At 37.5% G+C, this 23389-nt stretch overlaps 2 protein-coding genes across 5 annotated transcripts; one reads left to right on the top strand and one right to left on the bottom strand.

Moving 5' to 3' along the window:
• Positions 1-1914: 1914 nt before the first annotated feature.
• Positions 1915-9572, top strand: LOC306860242 (solute carrier family 2, facilitated glucose transporter member 12). The gene is made up of 6 exons (XM_079401840.1): positions 1915-2069; positions 2494-2628; positions 3629-5020; positions 5930-6052; positions 7343-7475; positions 8312-9572. Exons 2-6 carry the CDS (start codon positions 2517-2519, stop codon positions 8403-8405), a joined length of 1854 nt encoding a protein of 617 aa, XP_079257966.1. The 5' UTR covers positions 1915-2069; positions 2494-2516; the 3' UTR covers positions 8406-9572.
• On the bottom strand, positions 9364-13984 carry LOC306860243 (TATA box-binding protein-like 1). Of its 4 annotated transcripts, none has more exons than XM_079401843.1 (8): positions 13783-13981; positions 12884-13086; positions 11867-11949; positions 11665-11728; positions 11479-11582; positions 10820-10914; positions 9960-10054; positions 9365-9877 (listed from the first exon to the last, which is right to left on the bottom strand). In XM_079401843.1, exons 2-7 carry the CDS (start codon positions 13016-13018, stop codon positions 9975-9977), a joined length of 561 nt encoding a protein of 186 aa, XP_079257969.1. In that variant the 5' UTR covers positions 13019-13086; positions 13783-13981; the 3' UTR covers positions 9365-9877; positions 9960-9974. The 4 variants fall into 4 exon arrangements, with proteins under 4 accessions (XP_079257968.1, XP_079257969.1, XP_079257970.1 ...); XM_079401844.1 differs by having other exon boundaries at positions 9368-9873; XM_079401842.1 differs by having other exon boundaries at positions 9364-10054; positions 13783-13984.
• Positions 13985-23389: the final 9405 nt, after the last annotated feature.

Genomic DNA, 23389 nt, shown 5'->3' with positions numbered 1-23389 from the left:
TTCTAGGTGATCATTTTAGAGTCAGTACAGTACATCTACCTGTCTATGGTTATGTCTAAATATGTAGGCTATGGAAAGGCCACAGCTTCAGCTAGGTATTACACACCACAGCATTTTACACACAGTGCCTGATGACTCAAATCAAAGACTGCTCAAACTAAGTTTATCTGTGACAGCAGACCGCCATATTGCATTTCAGCTACATTATCACAACCATAAGTTATGCAACCGATGTCCTGCAGAGTTTAGCTCCAACCCTGAAAAAAAACCTCACCTGCCTGTAGCTCTAGAAATTCTGAAGACCTTGATTAGCTTGTTCAGGTGTGTTTGATTAGGGTTGGAGCTAAACTCTACAGGACAGCGGCACTCCAGGACCAACATTGCCTACCCCTGGTCTAAATGTACTCTAATTCACCCAACTGAAGATAGCTACATCTCATGGTAGGGCTCTATTTTAATGTGCAGTAGTGTACATTATACACTTGGATGGATTTTGCAGCCAACTAAATGATCATGAATGCGAATCTGTTATCAAAGTTTTTATATTCCATTATGGCCCGGTTTCACAGACAGGGCTTAGACTAAACCAGGATTAGGCCATAGTTCAATTAGGCCATTTAAGTATTTTTTTTATAAATGTGCTTAGGAAAAAACATTACTGATGTACATCTTTAGACAAACCAAAGTCACTGATATATTTTAACATCAGTCATTGCAAGTTTCTTTCAGTTGAAACAGCTCAGACTTACATTTTAGTCTAGGACTAGGCTTAAGCCTTGTCTGTGAAACCGGGGGTATAAATCTGATATCACTCGCCCATTACAGTACAAAATGGGTAACATGGAAAAACCAAGAAAAAATATAAGATAAGAAGCAAAACTTCTCGACTACGTATGAATGGAAAAGAAAAGTCTGGCTTTGAGGCACATTGTTGTGAACTCTACGCTCAAGAGCTATGAAGCCACAACAGAAGTGTTTGTATACCAGCTATTTGTCACCTGAACAAATTAAGATGCAGTCAGTTTTCTTATTTAAGATTCATGCTTTGTCCCGGTGTTGTCGACATTTGTGAGTGGGGTATTTTGAAGTAAGGAAAATCACTTGCATAACCCAGCGAGTCATGCACCAGTCTGATTAGTCCGACTCGACTCCGACTCAATAAAGTGGTTCATGACAACTGTTTGTATGCGTGTTGATTCGGCTGTCCAATATACAAGTCAAAAACATACTCACAGAACCTATTATTTACAACATTTCTTCTGCCGAAACACAGCTGTGCAGACCTGGAATAAATAAAGTTACTCAAGCGGGCGATTTAGTTGCATATGTCTCTGAAAATAAACCGTGATGTATTAATATTCAGGTAGGTTTTGTAAGCATGATTTAAAAGTATTTGACCTGAAAAAGACAATTAGCTAACAATTTCTGGTTTCCAGAACGTTCTGGAAACAATTATTTTGCAGAAAAGAAACTACAATGTTCCCAAAATGTTAGGAGAACTGTGTTCTGTTTTTGCTGAAAATGTTCTTAACTCCCTCAGTGTTTAAGGAATCAAGTTTTTAATCGGTCGTCCCGACTTGACTCGTTCAGTCCGCATCGGTTCAATGATTCATTGAAAAGAACTGACTCCACGATTCAAATCAAAATAGCTGCAGACTCGACTCCTGAATGAATCAGACACCGCAACAGCTGACAGCATTCTATAAATTCATATTCTGCAGTCTTCTTCACTAAACAGAGCGTTTTTACCACCATATTATTTCCTATTTCCTTCAGTCCAAACATGAAAGACGATGAATTTCCTAGTGTAATAATGCGAATTATAATTTATGAAAACAGCTCAGTCAGGGCTGCTTAGTTCCGCTTAGTTCTTCAATCCCTTCTGCTTACTTTCGGTTTCGCTGTTTTGCATTGGTCAGTGTAGGCGGAGTTTAAGTCACAGTACCTTCCAAAACAAGGAACGTGTGTAGACACAAGGACTGTTAGACAAGTCACTGCCACCGGGAGGAGAGAGTCGAAGAGCTGCGATGATTTCATAGACAGCATTCCCTGTTATTGACGTTAAAAAGGTAATGGCTGTGCATTCCTGATTGGGACATGCTGTTATAATTGTGTGTTAACAACAGCAAATAAAGTTGTTTATGCATGTTGTGGTGTTCCCATTGGTTGCTTTGTTAGTAAGTATGAGCTTCCATGAACTAGTTTGTGTTTTTAAGTGTTCAGTGGTTACTTGAGTGCTTATTAGAGTTATGCTTGAATGATGATCTTCTTATTAAGAAGCAGACTATGCTTTGAAAAGTTTTTCTATTGGTTTAATCCCAATGAAAACCTTCAGTGTTGTGGAGGTGTCATGGTCGAGATCTAGGAGAGCTCTGAATGTTCTATCATATTCTTTTCATTGCTAATATTATTGCTGGTGAAATGCATGATCACCTGATAGGGTATTATGAACCTCTTCTTAAGTAATTGTTGTTTAATGTCCACCTACTCTAGTTGTACCACAACCCTTGAACACCATGGACGCATCTGAAGAGTCCATAAGAATGACTTCTGATCCTCAGAGCAAAACATGTCTACAGAATCAGGACACACACAAATATCAAGAGAAAACCCCATCCGCAAAATCAGGTAGGTACTCCATCACACAGGTAACAGAAAAAATGATGTCAAAATCTGTGCGTCCAGTCAAACTTGACTAAAACAGATTAGTCACTTGATAAAAAATCTTTGAAATAAAGTATACCTTTTCCTGTTATTTTCATAAGTAATAATTTGTGTGGTAATAGATGAAAATTAGAAGCTCTTTCTGTTGTAAAGTTTCAATGCAAATAACTAGTAATGACTATGACTGACAATTTTTCTTATTATTATAACTCAAAAATGAAATCTATTGTGTGTGTGGTATGGTGTGTTTCACAACTTTAGAAATGATAAAGGTAATCTAAAGCATGCTGCTTTAGTTGTGTAACAGTTATGTAATACAAATCATAACTTAATGGAACCCTGTTATTAATATTGTAAATTTTAAAAAATTGTAAATTGTAAAGCAGTCATATATAGTCAGGTATATTGGAGTTAATAAAAGGTGATTCGTGTGCAAACTGTTTTATCATTTATCTGGGATGATTATAAGGCCTGCAGTACATCAATTCAAACACTTGCCAGTGCTTAATGTGAAATTGTTTGTACGCTGGGGAAAAAAAATAAAGGAAAATGTTCTGGTAATTTTCGGAGGACATTTCAGTTAATCATAAAACACAATGCAGTGCATTGCAAAATTCAAACTATGTGCCCTATTTTTACAGATTTTTTTTACAGTATGGAACAAACCTTGAAAACCAAAGCCTTGTGAGGTTGTGTGTGCAATAATTGCTGTGAACACAATCAACCAAGTGATTCTGTGATGACTGATTTTTGTTACATACTGGTGCATTCCATATTCATTAGCTATTTTGGTTGTACTGTAGTAGTTTGAGAATCATATTAATGTATCTACATACTTTGTTATGGTGCTTGCATGGCATGTATTATACATGTAATTATATAATATTTTATATATATTTTATAATATTATTCACAATATAAAATGTCATATATTGTACTCTCCTCTCTCTCTCTATCTCTGTAGGCAATGGTGCAGCGCTGGTGTTGTGTTCTGTGTCTGTGGCCTGCCTGAGTGGGTTGATGATGGGCTATGAGATGAGTCTGATATCAGGAGCATTGCTTCAACTCAGGGATGTTTTGTCTCTCTCCTGCCCACAGCAAGAGCAAGTCGTTGGCTCTCTTCTGTTTGGAGCCTTCCTCCTCTCCCTGGGTGGTGGCACCATCCTGGACCGCTACGGACGGCGGTTCGCCATCATCCTCACGGCACTGCTGTGTGTGTTGGGTACACTTCTGAGCGTGTGTGTGGTGTCATTTTGGGCGTTAGTAGTTGGGCGGATGCTTGTCGGCATGGCGGTTGCGCTGTCAGGCACAGCATCGTGTCTTTACGCGGCAGAAGTGGCACCGGCCGCCTGGCGCGGGAGGTGTGTGTGTGTGTATGAGTTGATGGTAGTTTTAGGGATGCTGTTGGGTTTTGGACTGAGCTGGGCATTCGCAGGGGTCCCGGATGGATGGAGGTTTACATTTGGTGGCGTGCTGCTCCCTGCTTTGCTGCAAGCTGGCATCATGCCGCTTTTGCCACAAAGTCCACGCTTTTTGCTGGCCCAGCAGCGTGAGAAAGAGGCTCACGCAACTCTCCTCTGTCTTCGTGCAGGAATCAAAGGAGTAGACGCGGTGGAGGATGAACTTCGGGCGATACGCATGGCATTGGGGGTGGAGCGCCTGCACGGCTTCCTGGACCTCTTTCGTTCTCGTGACAATATGCTTCAGAGACTGCTTGTTGGTGCTGCGTTGGTTTTCTTGCAGCAGGTTACGGGACAGCCCAACATTTTAGCATATGCGTCGACTGTTCTCAGCAGCGTGGGCTTCCGTGGGAATGAGGCGGCGACTCTTGCATCCACAGGGTTTGGTGTGGTTAAAGTGGGCGGGACCATTCCTGCAGTCTTTCTAGTGGATAAAGTGGGGCCTAAAGCCTTACTATGTGTTGGCGCCGTTGTTATGACATTGTCAACAGCAACACTGGGGGCTGTTACTATGCAAAGCCGCACACATGTTTCTAGCCTGTGCAGAGGCCCCCTTAATAAAGCAAACCTCACAGTTTTTGGTACGGGAGAAGAGACTGATTTCCAGACAAACACTCCACTGGGTTTGTACCAGTCTTCTTACCATAAACTTCAAAACAAGCACAAAACAAATGCTTTCCTCACTAGCATTAATGACACTAAGGACCACTGGATTTTAAACTACACTCCTGATCATAGGACAGCATTAATGGAACTGGCTGAGGTTTCTGAGAAAGACAGTTCCAAAATTGCACTTCAATCTCTTCATGTTAATGAAGAGTCACCCTCTCTGAAATGGATCTCTCTGGTCAGCTTGCTGGTATACGTGGCTGGATTTTCCATCAGCTTGGGACCAAGTAAGATTCAGCCACTGTTTATACTGTCACATAAAACTAAAATGTCCTGTTAAAGGAATAGTTTTCCCAAAAATGAAAATCTGTTGAAAATGTACTCACTTTCGGGCCATCTAAGATGTTGATGAGTTTGTTTCTTCATCTGGAGAAATTTAGCATTACATTACTTGCTCACCTCTTTTTCAATGAATGGGTGCCGTCACAATGAGAGTTCAAACAGCTGATAAAAACATCACAATAATCCATAAGTAAATCCACGACTCCAGTCCATCACTTAACGTCTTGTAAAGCAGAATGCTGCATGTTTGTAATAAATAAATCCACCATTAAATAATTTTTTTATGATTTTCAACTTCATACTGTTGCTTCTGGCTAAAATATGAGTCCTCTATTCATAATATTGCTTTCTCCGATGAAGAAACAAACTAATATTGAATGGCCTGAGGGTGAGCAAATTGTCATTTTAGGATGAGCTGTTCCTTTAAAGGAGTGGTCCATCAGTTAATCACCAGTTTCTTCTTTGGATCACAAAAGAAAGGTTTTAAATAATTTAGTTATTTTAGAACTTTTCCATGCAGTTGCAATAAATTGGGACTTTTTATATACAAATCATTCAAACCGATTCATTGAAACTATCAGGCTCAAAATAATGAATTTATTATGAAATTGTTGAAATAATAATGAAATAATGAAAAGAGTAGCCAGGATAATCTTAACAAATTATAATTTTGTGTTTTATAGAAGAAAGTCATTCAGATTTGCAACAACATGAGGTTGATTAAATAGTTTTTTAAGGTGAACTATTTTTGTAATGTTGCATTTCTGTGAAAAGCTTTATAAGCTGTTTTTTCATTGTCTCCATCTTTTTAAAACTAAATATATTTCTGCCTTTGTGTAATCACCAATCTGCAGTGGTTCATGTGGTTTTGAGTGCGATCTTCCCGACTGGCATTCGTGGAAAGGCTGTGTCTGTCATCTCTGCCTTTAACTGGGCCACAAATTTGCTCATATCGATGACCTTCCTTACTCTGACAGGTAACACACACACAAACAGAGAGTGAAGGGTTATTTACAGCTATGAGATCAGTAGATCATGGTGACCCAGTTGTATTGCAGGATGCAGTCAGTGTATTTATCAGTATCTGGGTTCTGAAGCACATCCAATAAAACCAAGAAGATTGAGGCTGTCTCTATGTAGATAACTAGTTCATTTGTGTGTTCTCATGTGGTAAGCAATTGCTGATTTGACACTTTTGTACTCTGGGTCCTTGATCTGACACTGTTAGGAGGAAAATATAATTAGCGAGCATCACTGTTACTTTTTCTCAAACTTAAGGTTAGTAGTAAACTCCTAAGCACAAAACCTGTCTCTTACTGTTTGTGCTACAGACATGAATGTCATTAAATTTCAAAAAAGAGTCTGACAAAGCCAGACACCATAATGTCCCTTCAGGAGTTATGTAAGAGTGCAGTTAATTTTGCCATAGATCATTAACTAACAAGGTAAAAATGATGAGTTGATTTGATTCAATTACCATTCTGGAAAAACAGTGGATTGATTATTAATGATAGAATTTAACCCAGCATGTTTTTCCCATAGCCTACAAGCGTTGCTCTAGCTAGCCTAAAATTTATATAAATCAAAGGTTTTCAAACAGGTCCAGGGACCTCAAGGGGCCTGCAAGAGGGTTAACAGAGGGTCCACAATAGGCTCTGTGGAACATTTGAGTTAAAAATAAATCCTGTCGGTGTTAACTATAAACTTTCTCTGGAATAATATTTGTTGTGAAAAGGTCACTATAAATTAACATGACATGATAATGGGTGGAAAAAAAGAAAGATAGACTTAATACAATGTTTATATTTTTCATATATATATTATCACATGTATTTACATTACATATCAGATGATTAGCTGCTCGCTCTCTTCACTTCTTTGTACTCTCTTGTTATCCTCTGTGGTTGATTAAAAAGCATCAAACTCAGGAATCTAACTTTCACCGCTGCTTATTCATCCTATCTTAAAGTAAACAAAGGAAGTACTTCAAGTACTTTCCATAGCATTAAAGTATTTTTATAACACTGAAACAGGTAAATAGCAATGTCAGTATCCAAAACACAATAAAAGCAATGTTTTGTTCTCAGAAAATGGAGATGGAGTTAGGATTGTGTTTAGAGGCAGTCTGCCAAACATTCATTTGCCACCTGTGGGGATGTTCCTGCAGAGATGGAATGAAAACACAAACTTACAAAGTTTTGCACAGAACAATAAGCAGAAAGGAGTGTTTTTCAGAGGTCATTTACTGAAATGTGTTGTTGTTGTAGAGAGGATCGGCCTGCCGACCGTGATCTTCTCCTATGCTGCTATGAGCTTCGTGTTGGTGGTGTTTGTGATTGTATTTGTGCCAGAGACGAAAGGCAGATCGCTGGAACAGATCTCCAAGGAGCTTGCCATGAAGTAAGCGCACTCACACATACACATAGGCGTAATGGTTTTTATACTGTACAAACTGTGTGTGCTATTGCCCTACATCTACCCTACACCTAAACTTAGCCCTGACAGGAGGCTGTGCATTTCTACTTTCCCCCAAAAAAACTCACTCTGTATAATTTATAAGCATTTTGAAAAGCGGGGACATGGGGTCATGTCCTCATAAGTCACCTTCACCATGTCATACCTAGGTCATACCTGTGTCATTGTACAAATTATGTCCTCATTTGTCACAAAAACGCGCACACGTGTGTGCACACATGCAAATGCCTCTTGTGTTAATGATCCCATTGACTTGTGTTGTTCTCATATTAAGTAAATTAGTTATGGCGGCCATACATCCTCTTTTTCTCAACATGTCCTGAAAGATTTCTAAATAGCCTAAAATGTCTGAGTTTTGTCTTTGTTATCCTCAAACTTGCTGAAGTGGGTGACTAAAAAGTAGTTAGGCATTGTACATTATCAACCAGTTGTGGAGTGCAAGAAGGTGGGATCTACAGAAAACGGTTAAAGCAATACAAAAACCAAGTATATAATGTATGAAAACTGTAAAAAGCATGTTAATTGGAAAACAAAGTCAAAACCTGGTTATTTTGAAATCCCAGCCTGGACATGTCCGGGAAAAAGAGAGCATATGATGCCTTAAACACTATGAAACTGTTTTTTCAGCAACCTGTTCCACAACAATTACACACCACATTCGGCTAAAAATTAGTTTATAATAGTGGTGTGAGGGTCAAAAACATCCATACACCCAATTTTACAATACTTGACAATGATCAGACACGTGTCTTGTTCTGCAGGAATCACCTGAACAGCAGACTGCTGTGTGATAGAAGAAAACACCAGGCTACAGCACAACCCTCACAGGAGGAAAAAGCCCTCGCAACTGTTTGACTTTTTACCTAGATGAAGAGGGGAAGAGCACAAGGGTATTGCAAACAACCGATTGTTCTTGGTGCCGTCTGGCAACTTACAGGACAGACAAACCTGTGACTGCACTTTTCAAAGTATTGAAGAGATATAAACTGATTGATGTTATCATGGCTATAATTTAGCTTAATAAACCTTCCCGTGGCATGATGGGTCAGTTGAGAAGAGTTTAAATGTTAATCTGATTTATTTGTATTCTTTTTTTTAAATTTAAAATACATTTTAAGTAGTTTTGGTACTGATGTATATGGAGAATTTACAGCTTACTGTTATGAAATACATTGGAAATTGTGCAATCATGACCATAATCATGCCATGACAAGTCAAAGCCAAGTTCTGTGGCCCAGCCACATGTCAGTGTTTGTGTGCTGACTACTATATAGACAACACGTAAAGGTGTCTCTCTTGCAGGAGATGCCTTCATGTAATCAGGTTACACAACTGCAAATCGGCATGTTATTTAAACTGAAATTGTTCATTCAAAAATATATGTCATTTTAGTCAAAAATCTATTTTTTGACTTTGTCTCTTGTTTTGACTTAAGAACACATTTTTTTAACAGAATTAATTCAAAACATATTTGATGATTATGAAACAAAGTTAAGATTGCAGCGATATGCTTTTCTATAGATTTCTTTTTTTCCCCCAGTTAGGTAAATGTGACGTCACGTGACCTGTTGTTCATAAGCTGTTTTATCGATGGTGGTTCAAACACTTATTGAGCGAATACATGAGGCATGATACGTTTCAGTAAGTTGTATTTTATCGTTAATTTCCTTTTAAAGTTTATCCATTACTCGCGCCAAATATTTTAATTTCCGCTGAGGCGGCTACACGATCTGTCCTGCCACAGAAGAGCTTTTTTTTTAATGACCTGTGGGCCTAAAATGAGTATTCCTCTTGCACAGACACAGGCGCAATTACTTAATATAGGGATTATTTTATTTTGTTTATTATAAAATACAAAAGTTTTCACATACTACATAAACATATGAACCAACAACTCCTTCAGAACCCAGAGTGTTCTTGTCCACAGTATACACCAGATATATACATCACCTGCTGTTTAAATGTGACGTGTTTGCCCTTTAACTTCTTGCTTCTGACGTATAGTATCAATAAAAGAGCTCCAAAGATGTCACTAGAATCGAATTGGCTAAAATTCCCAAGACGTTTCAGTAAAACGCGATCCTTAAATGTCACTGCTTGACAAGGTTTTACTTTGGTGTCCATGCATTATATAATACAGTTAATTCAAGTGTTTATAAACTACACAATGTCAGCAACACAATGTCAATGCACTAATGGTCCTCTTCTGAGCTTTAAGAGGTCGTCATTAATCAACGTGGGGTCCGAACACCAAAGTCAAGGTTCAAAGGCATGACTCTGAAAACACACGACCCAGACCTGCTTGGACGTGAAACGGCAAAAGCTGCCTTGGAGACACATACAGTACAACAGTTACAAGCCTTAAAACATTCAATGATAAGGTGCTTTTAATTTCAAAAAGGTGCCTACGTGTGTGTGTGTGGTTTATGACAGTGTTTTCTGACACTCAAACAGCAGAGGATAAATGTACTCCACAGCAGACGCCACGCTCTGCACATTTGGTCCTAGAGAGAGGGAAAGACGGTCATTGATAGGATAAGATCTAACATTAGTTCAGGTTTTCGTTTTACAAAAAACAGGTACTAAACAGTGGGTTGCATAAATATTCATTTTTATATTTGTATGAAAAAGTTTTCATGCAGACATCATAAAAGGATTCTTAAATAGGTTCACACTTAAATATAAAAGAAAATTCTGATCCAATTTAAACCATGCAAAAATATTAATTATATTAAAGTAAAAAAAATATAATAAAAAGATACCTAGAAACGTTAAGATGAAACGTTTTATCTCTTATTATATTAAGTAAAATATGCTACAATATTATTTAATAGCCTATTTTCTGCACATATAATAACACTAAGACTAATTAATATCACTGAACAATAAAAACATTTATATCTTAAATAAATAAAAAGACTACAGAGCCTCATTGTAGCTTACTACATTATATTTGCTCATATCCAGACCTTCATGATTTACACAACTGGAGTCCTGTGGGCTGCCTTTACTATAATGTGGTTAAATAATCTGGGAATAATTCTTACTAATACAGTAATCTGTATGAGCTCTATAAAGGCAAGCACAGAAGTCTTGGTAATTTAAATTTTTTAAGTAACTTGACACTGAAGTCATGTAGTTTTCATACAAATGAATTCATTAAATATTACAGACTGGCGTTGTATTCAAAGGTTCTTCAACTGATTGCAGTACATTCCAGATTATGGTAGTGAAAATGATACTGAGCGAATGCTGTGTGAGTGGGTTACCTGTAACAGTGATACTGCCTGTGGAAAACACCTGCACTGTACTCCTGAGGTTTTTAATTCTGTATAACGCAGCAGGATGGATCTCGGGTTCATAGCTAAAAATACACACGGACACAAATATAGTGATGAGACCTGCAATCCTGCTGTAGGAGAACATGTGCCTTGGCATGTTTTAGATTGCTCAATGCTGCAGTCACCATTTCATCACTAGACAGCACTGTTCCCCTTTTATAGACCCTTAAGGTTCCTTTGGAGCCGGTGTTAACACCCGTCTCTGGCGATCCGATCACAAGTGGTCAGGCGAGACACATTACTGTTCACAGCTGGTATTAACATGCATCTCAAATGTGCCTCCAGTGACCACTTGTGACTGGATTTCATTGATGGGAAGGTCTCAGATTTCATCACTACATCCATCACTAACTGTTTAAACCTGTATTTAGCTCTGACCAGTTGTCAAATTGGCCCAAAACAGATGTTAATATCAAATGTAAACAAACGCGAGCGGCGAGCACAAATTGTACATTTACAAAGCCACTCCATTGTCTCTTAATTGCTTTCATTAATACTAGCTATCCACAACACAAATGCACATACTATTAAAATACATGGAGTACGTGGAGTTTGAGAACACCATGAGAGCAAATATAATGTCTTACCTGGCAATAGGTCGGTTATTCTTAGTGAACTCAATGAGACGAATTTGAAAAGGCAAGGAGCACACCGCCAACACATTGACAACCTTAAAGTCCGAGAACCTCACCTGCAGATGAGATTATATCAAGAATACATCATTCAAAAGTTCTACAAAGCTGTTTACAGTAGCTATTAATCAATTTAGACACCTTGAATCCAATCTTCTGCAGGCAGCGGGCCAACCGTCGAGCACCTAGTTTGGCATCTTCCTCACTAAATAAAAATAAACAAGCATGAAATTCACCAGATAGAAAAAAGATAGGATTTTAGAAGACATTGATAATTTCAATAGCACAAAAAACTCTTGGCTTATTAGTATTCTGAGAATGGAAAAGCAGATTTTAGTAAGACCTTGTTGCTCCAGTGCAAATAATTTTCCCTGATGACCATATAGAGGCAGTGATACGTGGTTTCCGCAACTTCATCAGAACTTTCTGGAAAAACATCCACAGAACATAAGCAACAACATGTGTTAATGATTGGCCATATACTGATTAATACTGCTGATACTGATGATTTTGAGCAAAAGGTGAAAACGTGATGGCATTTTCCATGAATTGTGCATATGTTGGTGTTTATTACATTGTTTTTAAGCTGTAAGGTACAAAATACGTGTTTTGTAATAAAAACACTAGACATGTTAAATGATTATGCAACACAACTGATATAGCAGGAAAAGTTGCTAGTCCTCAAAAAATAAATAACACCAATTGGACCCTTTCGCCTGCAAATCTCCTCATTTTGTTTCTCAAATATGTGACCCTGGACCACAAAACCAGCCTTAAGTCATATGGGTATATTTGTAGCAATAGCCAAAAATACATTGTATGGGTCAAAATGGTCGATTTTTATTTCATGCCAAAAATCATTAGGATATTAAGTAAAGATCATGTTCAATGAAGATATTTTGTACATTTCCTACTGTAGAAATATCAAAACGTCATTTTTGATTAGCAATATACATTGCTAAGAACTTCATTTGGAAAACTTTAAAGGTGATTTTCTCAAGATTTTTTTCACACCCTCAGATTCAAATAGTTGTATCTCGGTCAAATATTGTCCTATCCTAACAAACCATGATCAATGAAAAGCTTATTCATTCAGCTTTCAGATGATGTATAAATCTCAATTTCAATAAATGGACTCTTATGACTGATTTTGTGGTCCAGGGTCACATATGTTAGCCACATTCATCAGGCTTGACCATTCAACTCTGTTACCTATTGTAATAAAAATGATCAAACAAACATTTGTTCGAAAGTTGATAACTTTATCCATTTTACATTTTTGGAAAAGACTGAAAAGACTAAAATCACACAAATGTAAGTATAACAACTCATCTCCAAAGGTCTAATTGTCTGGACTTACTCCCATTTCAGGCTTGTAGATGACATTAGAGCCCTCTAGGCCGATGGTACGCAGGTTTAGATGGCACCTGGTTCTGAAGACAGATACAACATTTGTAATGATGATATCAAGCGCCACATCATTACTGGGTTCCATGGAGCCGCTGTAGATGTTTTAAGCTTGACAACCCTTTTACAGATGCATGTCACGTTACAAAACAAAACCTGCAAAACACATAAACGTAAGAATTTTTCTCCAGGTACTGGGTGGTTTTATGTTACATTTTGATGTTAGCTAAAGCTAAGTTATACCTGTCTTAAATGACTGGTTAAACCAAATGTTATCTAGGGTTAATACCCACAATAGTTGATGAATAATTAACTATGACCATTGTGCTTCAAACAAAGGCACTTAACCCCAGCTTTTCCATGGGGAATGATCCCTGTAATAAATGCACACCAAGTCCAAGACTACTATGTACTAAAGCGAAAAAGCTTTTTAGTTTTTTAAGCAAGTTTAGCTGCTGAGATGCACACTTGAAAAATATCAAAGCAGCCATTATTTTACATACTCTTTATTTATTTTTTTATATTTTTTTTTAGTATACAAGCTGTGCCCACTAAGCACTGGCACACATTTTGAACAGATCAAATGACAAAACAGCAACTCCTAAGAAATTGATTTACATTTCATTGTAAAATATTTTATTTAATTACAAATTAAAGCAACACAGGCATCAGCAGTAGACAATAACTTTAAACGTGCATGCTAGCTCAAACACAAATAACAGAGCTGCACCGTTAGAAATAAATGTCAATATGCATGCAAAAGCGACTATAAATTAGTTTAAACAACCGAGAGAGGTTTACTTAATAACTAAATGACTAGCAAACGCACGGAGCTAATAAACTTTCACTTACTTGACTGATATAGGGCGTCCGAGAGAATCGTATTATTATAAAACGTGGTGAGACGATCTTAAAACGAGTGTTTAAATGGTTTAAAATCTATATGAATAAAAACAACGGTCGGAGAAACACCAAAAGTAAACAAAAGCGTCAACACACAAACAGCAGACAACCGGCGATTGTTGTCAAGGATGCCTCAGTTCCTGCGCGAGATGAGAAACTGTCCGTTCAAACCCACTACAGCGCCTCCACACGGATGGGAGAAAATCAGCGACACGAGTTTTAATGTAGAACATAGATTTTCCTACAGCCTACTAGTGCCATCTTTTGGTATGAGAAACATTAATCTGTGCCAGTTTCAAAACTTGATCATGATATTGAATTTAATAATCAGAATATTAATATACCCCTCTCATGCATGGGTCAAATATGTCCCACCCATTTTTACCTGCCATTAGTTAAGATGGAAATTTTCTGCCGGAAATATAAATTTCATGTAAACTCATATGTATTGAATTAGAAGGTAGACTAAAATAAAGAGAAAATGAACAGCCTATGAGTCCTTAAAAAACTTTACATATATGTCGAAAACAAAAATAACAAAACAAATAGGTGATTTCTATAAGACTGCTTTATGTTTGCACATTTTGTCCAGACACACAATTTACTTTTTTTTTTTTTTTTTTGTAAATCAGGCAGTATCAAAGTCAGCCTTCAGCCTAAAGGCCCTCTTTCCATTTCACCTGCTAGGAGTTAAATAGCATTACAAAGACACAGGTGAATCTTATAGTTATTACATTTTTATTTACTTTTTTTTATCATTTTAACTCACTGTGCTTATTTTCTATCACAATCTTGGTACATGAATTCCATCTCACTGGGATTTTTATTTTTGCTATAATTACTCTAGAAAAGCAAAAGGGCTGCTGCATTTAATATATGAATATGGGTAACATACTATGAAATATGGTTTTGTTGTAAACACATTTGCAGACAATGTTGAGAGTTCACTAGACGAAGCTGACTATTAGTTTGAAGTCTAGTATGATTTCATGCGTCCACTGAAGTAAATGCTATTTGTCAATGGGTATATAATATATTTTACACTTCTTTTGTACCCGAAGTTGTTAAACCATGTTGAACCACTCAAGTGATTGACAAGGAGAAACACATTTTGTAAGAAAAGTTTGCACTCCAGCATAAGTGAATACCTCTGAACATGTTGAACTCCAAAGTAATTACTTAACACTTAAACAATTGCTCTTACAATCTCCCCTATACTTAGGAACAATTGTACATTGGCCATCTGTCCATGAGTTTAACGGTAACTGCATTGTGTCCGACACTCTTTTTTTTTTACGAGATATTATTCACAGCTTTCCACGGCTGTGTTTATTTTGTCCTGTCTCAGGTCCAGGTTTAAGGGGGTCAGCAGCTTTTGTCCGAAGTGGACACATCTGGACAGAAAGCATTGTTTTGCGGTTTCTGGAAAGGTGACAGCAAAATTGAAGTAGCCACTCTGGCATGACTAGGAGAAAATGATATAACTGAGGGTTTTCAGCTGTCTAAATGGACCTTCAGCACTTTTAGTGAATGAACTTGTGACACCTAGACTATGCGCTGAACCAGCCTCAGATAAATCTAATTTACATGATATGATACTAACAGTAGAGTCCCAGGACGAAAGTCAAGTTACCTTCATTTTTATAGTGCTTTAAGCAATACAGATAATTTCAAAGCAGATTCACAGCGATAAACACGAGATAACAGAATCAATGATGATTAGAGAAGTTTAGCATTTAATCACTTGCTCACAAATGGATCCTCTGTCCAGTGCAGTAAAAGTCCATCATTTTACATCTTGTGAAAAGTTGTGTGTTTATAAGAAACAAATCCACCATTAAGACATTCAAACCACTGTTTCCGGCTAAAAAATATGAGAAAAATATATAACTATTCATAATACTATTTTCTGCAGTGAAAAATTGTCTCGTCTGAATCAAGAGAGAAATATGCACAGAACAAGCAATGTTTACAATTGAAAACAGTTGTGTCGGTGGATTTAGATGTGGGAGGACAATAGGGGGTGGACGTTTTAAGAGAGCATTATTATGGACTCATATTTTGTCCAGAAGCAACAGTTAAAAACATCTTAATGATGGATTTGATGGACACATAGATTTTTGCTTCACAAGATGTTAATTGATGGACTGGAGTGTGGATTAATTGTGGATTAATGTTTTTATCAGCTGTTTGGACTCTCATTCTGACGGCACCCATTCACTTCTGAGGATTCATTGGTGAGCAAGTGATGTGATGCTAAATGTCTCCAAATGTGTTCAGATTAAGAAATAAACTCATCTACATCTTGGATAGCCTGAGGGTGAGTACATTTTCAGCAAATTTCAGTTTTTAAGTGAACTATTGCTTTAAATGTTGATTAAACCCCAAAGGCAATTTTACTTTCATCTGTCCCTAATTTTTCATTCCAAAGCATTTACCGAGCCATTCTGATTTTACTAATTTGGGCTCGCCTGAACTCTGTTGCACTCTAAGACCCTTGACTCTCTGTCCAAACTGGACGTTTCCCAAGCAAAACAGCACAATAGCTTCAGAGTGATTCAGTGCTGTTGTTTGGTTCCTCCTTGGTTACCAGATAGGCTTTGTGAAATCTCAAGGGCCTCTCTGGCAGAAATATACTGATGTAAATAAAATAAATTGTGTGTGGAAAGCCCTGTAGAGATGTCCAGAGCTGTTTACTATAAAGCTTGAGATTTAAAGCAGGTTAGCGCAGTGTCAGACCACAAGCGACGTCTGCTGTGCCCCCTGCCGCACTGCAACTTCAGAGACTTAAGTGTGTTTATAGACTATAAAATAGACCTTAGCATCATTGAAATTCTCTTCCTGAGAGAAATAATACGTTGTTCATTAAGATAGAAGATACATAAACAGACAGAACAGGCAGAGTAAACACATTCTCCATCACTCCCTTGCTCCTCCATGAGCCCTGCCTGGCCCCGACCACCAAGATCCTCTCGGATCTTCTGTTCTCCTATCCGCTCATCTTTTGGATGGGGAAAAAAATAACCATGGCTTTTACTCCACTCGATTCCAGAACCATCATTCTTGTTTACCGCTCTGGAGGTCAGAAAAAGGAAGTGCTATCGCTGTTATCTACTCTGCCAAACAGCATAAACACAGCCCGATGGCTTAATACCAGCATGACGCGCCATTTGCATATTGCGCTAGTACAGAGGACGTTAAAGGTCACGCAGGACTCGGGTCGGAGGTTAAGAAAGGGTCGGTTTCGTTGGAAAGTGTTTGGGGTTAAATGAGGGGCATTGGACGGCGTAAGCTTGCAGGAGGATGTGAGTTCTGGAACCCTTTAGAACCCTTGTAAAAGTAAAATCAAATGCATCTGGACGCCTCTTTGTCTAGTTTGAAGACAGAGATGCTGAAATGCCATGTCAAATTAAACATTGTTTGTGCTGTTGGATGTGTTGCTGAGGTAATGAGGGCGATTTGTAAACAAGGAGGGGTGGAGCATGACCCTCCACTCCATGTTTACATTGGGCAGAAATCACAGGAACCAAACACTGGGATTGCTGCGCTACAGTAATGCATTCTGGGGAATGATACGCGTTGGGGAGCAGCCATCTCAGATATTCTCTTCTTTACACATGAAAATGCTTTTGGCCTTGTTTTTACAGCTTTATCTCAAGGGCTTTCAGGTAAATAAATGAAGTAATGTGCATAAAACCACTTCCAGTAATCAGGTCTTCCTCAGGCCACCAGAACAGGAATGGGCGTAGTGCGGTTTCACATATTTAGATCAAGGTAATGTGTTACTAATCAGATACTTAATGTGCAGTTACTGTACTTTTGGGGACTTAGTTTTTTATTTTATTTTATTTCTAGGCCGTGATTTTCCCCAAACTGATTGAATTCTTTCAAATTATTTTATGTGAGATTATTTAATTATTTTTTAATGGGTAAAGGTTCTCAAACTGTGGCATAGAGGTTGCAATGAATGTGTTTGTTGTTATTTTCATGGATCTGAAATAATTTTTTGGATGCAATAATTAGAATATACACTTTTTTTTACATTATAATAGACAAGGCAAGGCAAGTTTATTTATATAGCACATTTCATACACAGTGGTAATTCAAAGTGCTTTACATAAAAGAAAGTGAAATAGTCATTAAAAATAATAATCACAGCAATAAAAACAGGGAATTAAAAATAATAATAAAAACAAGGAATTTTAAAACGATATAGAAATTGATTTAAAATGAATTTAAAACAGTTAATAATAGAAAATGATTATACATAAAATACAGTGCAGTCAGTTCGGACATAGCACAGTGCTCATTCAACAAATGCACAGCTAAACAGATAAGTTTTGAGTCTGCATTTAAATGTGGCTAATGTTTTAGCACATCTGTTCTCTTCTGGAAGCTGATTCCAACTGTGGACGGCATAATAGCTAAAAGTGGACTCCCCTTGTTTTGTGTGAACCCTTGGTATTTCTAACTGACTCTATGCTAATGATCTGAGTGGTCTCTTAGGCTTATATTCAGTGAGCATATCAGCAATATATTTAGGTCCTAGGCCATAGAGTGACTTATAAATGAGTAAAAGTACTTTAAAATCAATCCTAAATGTAACTGGAAGCCAGTGTAAAGGACCTGAGGACTGGTGTGATATGTTCAGATTTTCTGGTTCTGGTCTTAATAATATAATTTATTATGCATACATTTTCTATATAATTACAAATGATACATTCCTACGTCACTTGAAAAAGTGCTGTTTACCTTAATCTCACATAATGTTTTAGTTTTTTTAACAGATAATTTCCTACTACATTTTCATCTTTCCTTGACTTTGTGCAAATATACACAGTATAAATCAGCCAAAATGTGATGTTTCCTGATAGCTTGTAATAAAGAAGCAATTTATGGAAAAACTTCCCAGCTTTGTGAGCAGTTGTGCCGTAAACTCATAGAGAGCGAGACTTCTCAGATCTCTGCATCTTTATCACATCTGGCAAAGCAGAAAAGAGAGCAGGAAGAGAGTGCAAGACTGAGAAAGATTAAGTGATATAAAAAAGAAAGAGAGACAACCACAGTCAGAGAGAAAGACACACACACACACACACCTGCTCTATGCACTGGTTTATTTTCTACAAGTGATTTAAAGGCAGTAGATTTATGCAAACTGGAGTGTCTGGTGTTTCAGCACTAAGCCGTAAAAAGAGAGCAGATGTAGGATCTGAGTGTGAGAGAACAGACTCTGTCTCAGCCATAAACACAGATCTGGGAACTTCCATGTGTTTACATCATCCATTCTTCCCAGCTAAATCACACACGACCATCGACACACACTGCATACTTCTACCACAAGTTTGCTGATCAGTGCTTAAATGTAGTTCAATCATTTACATAGGAATCAGCTTCTTACTCTATTAAATCCCAAAATGTGTAAAATAATGGAATGGGATCGGTGAAATGGGAAAATAGTGATTTATGCCCTATCCAAATACCCACAATTGAGGTCTTTGCACTTGACCACTTCACGACTTAATGTATTTCCTGTATTTGGGCCCAAATGTTCAAGTGAGCATGAAGACCAGAAGTGTGTAGAACCTTTCATTCATGATGCGACACACTTATAGTGTTGTAAAATTACAAGTTTTCACAAAGATTTATTTTTAGCTTCAATACTTTTCATTTTAAAATTTCTAAAAACTTCTAAATGTCTGTTCAGTAAACAAATAACACAATTTAATTTGTGGTGCGTCTAATTAAGTGATTAAAAAGCAGTTGCAAATGTGTTGTACAAAATAAATATACTTATCTTTGCACCAATAAAACATGCAACACTTTTTCTTACTACCAAATTATATCTAATATCTAATTTTTTATTAATTTTTAACTTGCATTGGAAAGGTTTCCTTGACCTCTTGTGAGATCTCTGCAAAAAGTCTCACAATTTATTTCCAGATCATGATGCATGATGGGATACGCTAAGCTTCAAATAGAGCTCTGGAGTGTGCGTTTAGGGCACTGCACTTTGGTGTTTCTAAGACCTGGGACAGTCTTGCGCACTTACTTTCTGTCGTGTGGATGCGCTCTCAAGTGTACAAGACCGCAAGTGTGGATATTTGGATAAGGCATGCATTTTCAAAGCGGTTTCTGCTATTGGTTGACTAATCAGATGGTACCGCCCCCCAACTCACGCCATTGGTTAAGCCAGTGTTGCTGTTGTTGGTTTGTTTTGGATGTTCAGACAAAGAGAGCAGTGTTTTTATAGCGCCAAAGTATTTACACGTTTTGGGATATCACCCTTTGAATTGCTTACTTGTATGTGTCTTGCCATATTAAGATAGGATAGAAGAAAGTGGTTTAACATTCAATAACTACTGAATATTTTTAAGCTATTTTGTAAGCCATTTGAACATCATTGACTCCTCACCTACCTGCCATACGAATATTTGTCCTGCTTCTCTGTAGCATTTCTGTTAAATGCTCATAATCAGGAAGTTCAGGCTTGGTCGAGGAGCTGGCACAGGTGAGGATGGAGGTCAGAGGTCAGCTGCTTTCAATGGCGATGGAGTGCTTGGGTGTGTTGCTCTGGCTGTGTTTGGACTGAGCCAGAAAGGCAATGAAGATGTGTTTATAAAGACGAGCCTCTCTCATCACAAACACCTCTCTCTTCTCCTCTCTGCCTCTCTATCTTTCTCTCATCCTCTCCTTGAGATAAATAAACTGATAAAAAGCGGGAGGGAAAGGCCATGACGTCAGTCGGGCCCCTAAAACTGTGAATGATGTCACAGCTCTCCCTGACCTCTGCTGTCACTCAGGCTCGAGTGTTTTTATGTGAGGGCTTCTCCTCTGAGTTCAACTGCTCAAAAAATAACAAAGCTGGACACTTTTTGTAAATCTACTACATCTTGCACAGTGGAACTAAACATGCATTTGTGCCACGTATGCACTGCAAAGTTTTGCAAGTGACAAACGCATTAGTTAATGCAGCATGTGTGTGGATGGACTGCAGGAGTCACTCCTACTTTCCCAAACTCAAGTTTTGGCTGTTTGTTTAATATTTTATAGCACCGTGCCTCATTGCCCAAAAAAGAGTGAAATCACTGTTTTTATGAACTAGTTATTCAGTCTTGTTCTGTAGACATTTAAATTTCTTTGTGTAGAATTGGTTGTCAGTATCTAATTTTTTTTTTTTTTTTTTTTTCAGGAGTAAATTCGGGTATACAATGTTGTTGTCAGTCTATTGGGCTTTTGCATCTTAAATTGTTAAATGTATTGTATTCTGGGTTATCTTGTTCGATATTAGTTAGTTAGTTAGTGGTAGAGATAAACCCATAATCTATTTGGCCAATATTTTTTAATAATATGGTATTTTAAATGTATAGCTTAGCAGTTAGCTTGTAAGTATTTAGATCACAAAAACTTTGTGTAAAGAACTATTATTATTATTATTAGTAAAATAATCATAATGCATATGTTTTTATTGTATTTTGTCAAATACTTTGTACTATACTATAGCAATTAATTAAAAACTGATTGCACATTGTTTATCAAAAACTCTATTTTTGTAGTGGTCATAAAAAGGCAATATCTGCTCTAGTTAGTAGTTAGTCCTCAGATTTTGTTATTTCAAAGTGTACATTTGTAAATAATGGTTAATATTCTTATTTGCATATGTACATTACTGTTCAATTTTTAATTTTTGTATAAAACTTAATACTTTTATTTAGCAAGGACACAAACTGATAAAAATTGACAGTAACGACATTTACTTTGTTACAAAAGATTCTATTAATCAGAGAATCCAATAAAATGTATAATCTTTTCAACAAAAATATTAAGCGGCATACTAATGGCTGCTGAAAATTAAGCTTTGCCATCACAGGAATAAATTACCTTTTAAAACATATAATAAAATGTACATAGATATTTTAAATTGTTATATTTTACAGTAACAGTACTACAGTTCTACTGTATTTTTGAGCAAATAAATGCAGAAATGGTAGTAAAAAGGCAGTTTATGATTAGTTGTTTTTTGCTTTTTGATGACTCGCTGTAATAGACTCGCACCTCATTGTTTTACACTGTTCCCTTCCAGGAACTTCGAGCTGCGTCGAAACGCATATGGGAACGCCTTCAGCGTGACCAGGCTCTGAATATGATGTGTAATCAGTCAAACAAGGGCGAGGCGTCACGGGCGGGGTGACGTCACGACCAGGAAGCATATAAGCACGTGCGGCGGAGCCGGCTTCAGCTTTTTGTCATTCGGCGAAGCGCTCTGTGTGTGTCAGTCTTATTTACTGTTGTTTGTCCTAGTTTTAAGTGGAAAGCATTCAGTATCATGCCAAAGCTAAGGGCAAGCTCAGGGGTGAAGCTTTCAGACCACGTTTTAAGTCGTGTGTGCATCCTTGCCCTCGTTATATCACGAGCGAGGACACACACGATTTGTGCGTGGTCTGCCTGGGTGCGGAGCACGCAGAATCGGTCTCCGCACCCGGAGGGCTCTCTTCCCGCTGCTGCCGAGGCAGAGCGGCAGCTGCAATCGTGGGGCTCGCAGGCTGATCTGGCTGGCGAGTGTGAGACGGGCATGTCCTTATCTCCTCCCGTATCCGCCAGATCTGGCGCCCCGTCTCTCGGTGTGGAAGCGGTCTCTTCCCCCCGAGACCAGGGCTCAATGCTTCGTCTCTCTTCCTCTGAGGTTGATGTGACGAGCGTTCACGAGGTTTCGCCGCCTCTGTCGCCCCAATATTAGTGATGGGCAGATCGATCCTAAAGTATCGATACTTTCGATACTGATGTTGTATCGAAAGGATCGATCCTCACATAAAAATATCGATTCTAAAGTGCATTTTTTAAAACCACTAATTATATTAAGATATTCTGTGCATAAATAAGCTTTTAAGTGTTAGTCAAATGCTGGAAGACAAAACCAATCAATCACAGACAGCGTGACTCATGGCTCAGTCACAGTGTTTGTTCAAATAGAGCTACGTTTCCCAAAAGCATCAGAAGCATAAGTAGATCTTTATAAAACATTGCCACATCATTACATTACATATCATTGTTACTATGTATAAAATTAATTCTGAAAAATGCATCACGGTTTCCCACACAAATATGAAGCCTCAATAATCAGAAATGTTTCTTGAGCAGCAAATGATAATTATTTCTGAAGGATCATGTGACACTGAACACTGAAGTAATGATGCTGAAAATTCAGCTTTGATCACAAAGGCATTTTAAATTACATTTTAAAATATATTAAAATAGAAAATAGTCATTTTAATGGTTATGGTTATATTTCACAATATTGCTCTTTTTACTGTATTTTTGTTCAAATAAGTGCAACCTTGGTGATCATGATGTTTATTTAAAAAATATTACAAAATCTTACTAACCCCAAACTTGGTTTATGTAATATTTATTTTAAATAGGCTAGTTTGTGCAAGTACATTTATTTAAACTGGTTGTTAAACGTTCAAATGGATTGTGTTTGGTTCTGTAATTGCTGTTAATAAAAAAATATGCTAAAGTTTCACCTTTAGAAGTACAGCAGCCTGGGAGCCTTTTACAA

This window comes from Barbus barbus (genome assembly GCF_936440315.1).
Source record: "Barbus barbus genome assembly, chromosome: 41".
Taxonomy (NCBI): Eukaryota; Metazoa; Chordata; class Actinopteri; order Cypriniformes; family Cyprinidae; genus Barbus; species Barbus barbus.
The sequence above is the reverse complement of the archived record's forward strand: the minus strand, read 5'-3'. Positions and strand labels throughout refer to the sequence as shown.

What these genes read in the sequence shown, in the direction of transcription:
- LOC306860242 (XM_079401840.1), top strand. Translation starts at nt 2,517, where the DNA reads ATGGACGCATCTGAAGAGTCCATAAGAATGACTTCTGATCCTCAGAGC. An exon ending in AACCCCATCCGCAAAATCAG is followed by an intron (nt 2,629 to 3,628) that starts GTAGGTACTCCA and finishes CTATCTCTGTAG; the next exon opens with GCAATGGTGCAGCGCTGGTG. An exon ending in TTCCATCAGCTTGGGACCAA is followed by an intron (nt 5,021 to 5,929) that starts GTAAGATTCAGC and finishes ACCAATCTGCAG; the next exon opens with TGGTTCATGTGGTTTTGAGT.
- LOC306860243 (XM_079401841.1), bottom strand. Translation starts at nt 13,018, where the DNA reads ATGGAACCCAGTAATGATGTGGCGCTTGATATCATCATTACAAATGTT. An exon ending in ATTTGCACTGGAGCAACAAG is followed by an intron (nt 11,729 to 11,866) that starts GTCTTACTAAAA and finishes ATTTTTATTTAG; the next exon opens with TGAGGAAGATGCCAAACTAG. An exon ending in AATAACCGACCTATTGCCAG is followed by an intron (nt 10,915 to 11,478) that starts GTAAGACATTAT and finishes GTGTATTTTTAG; the next exon opens with CTATGAACCCGAGATCCATC.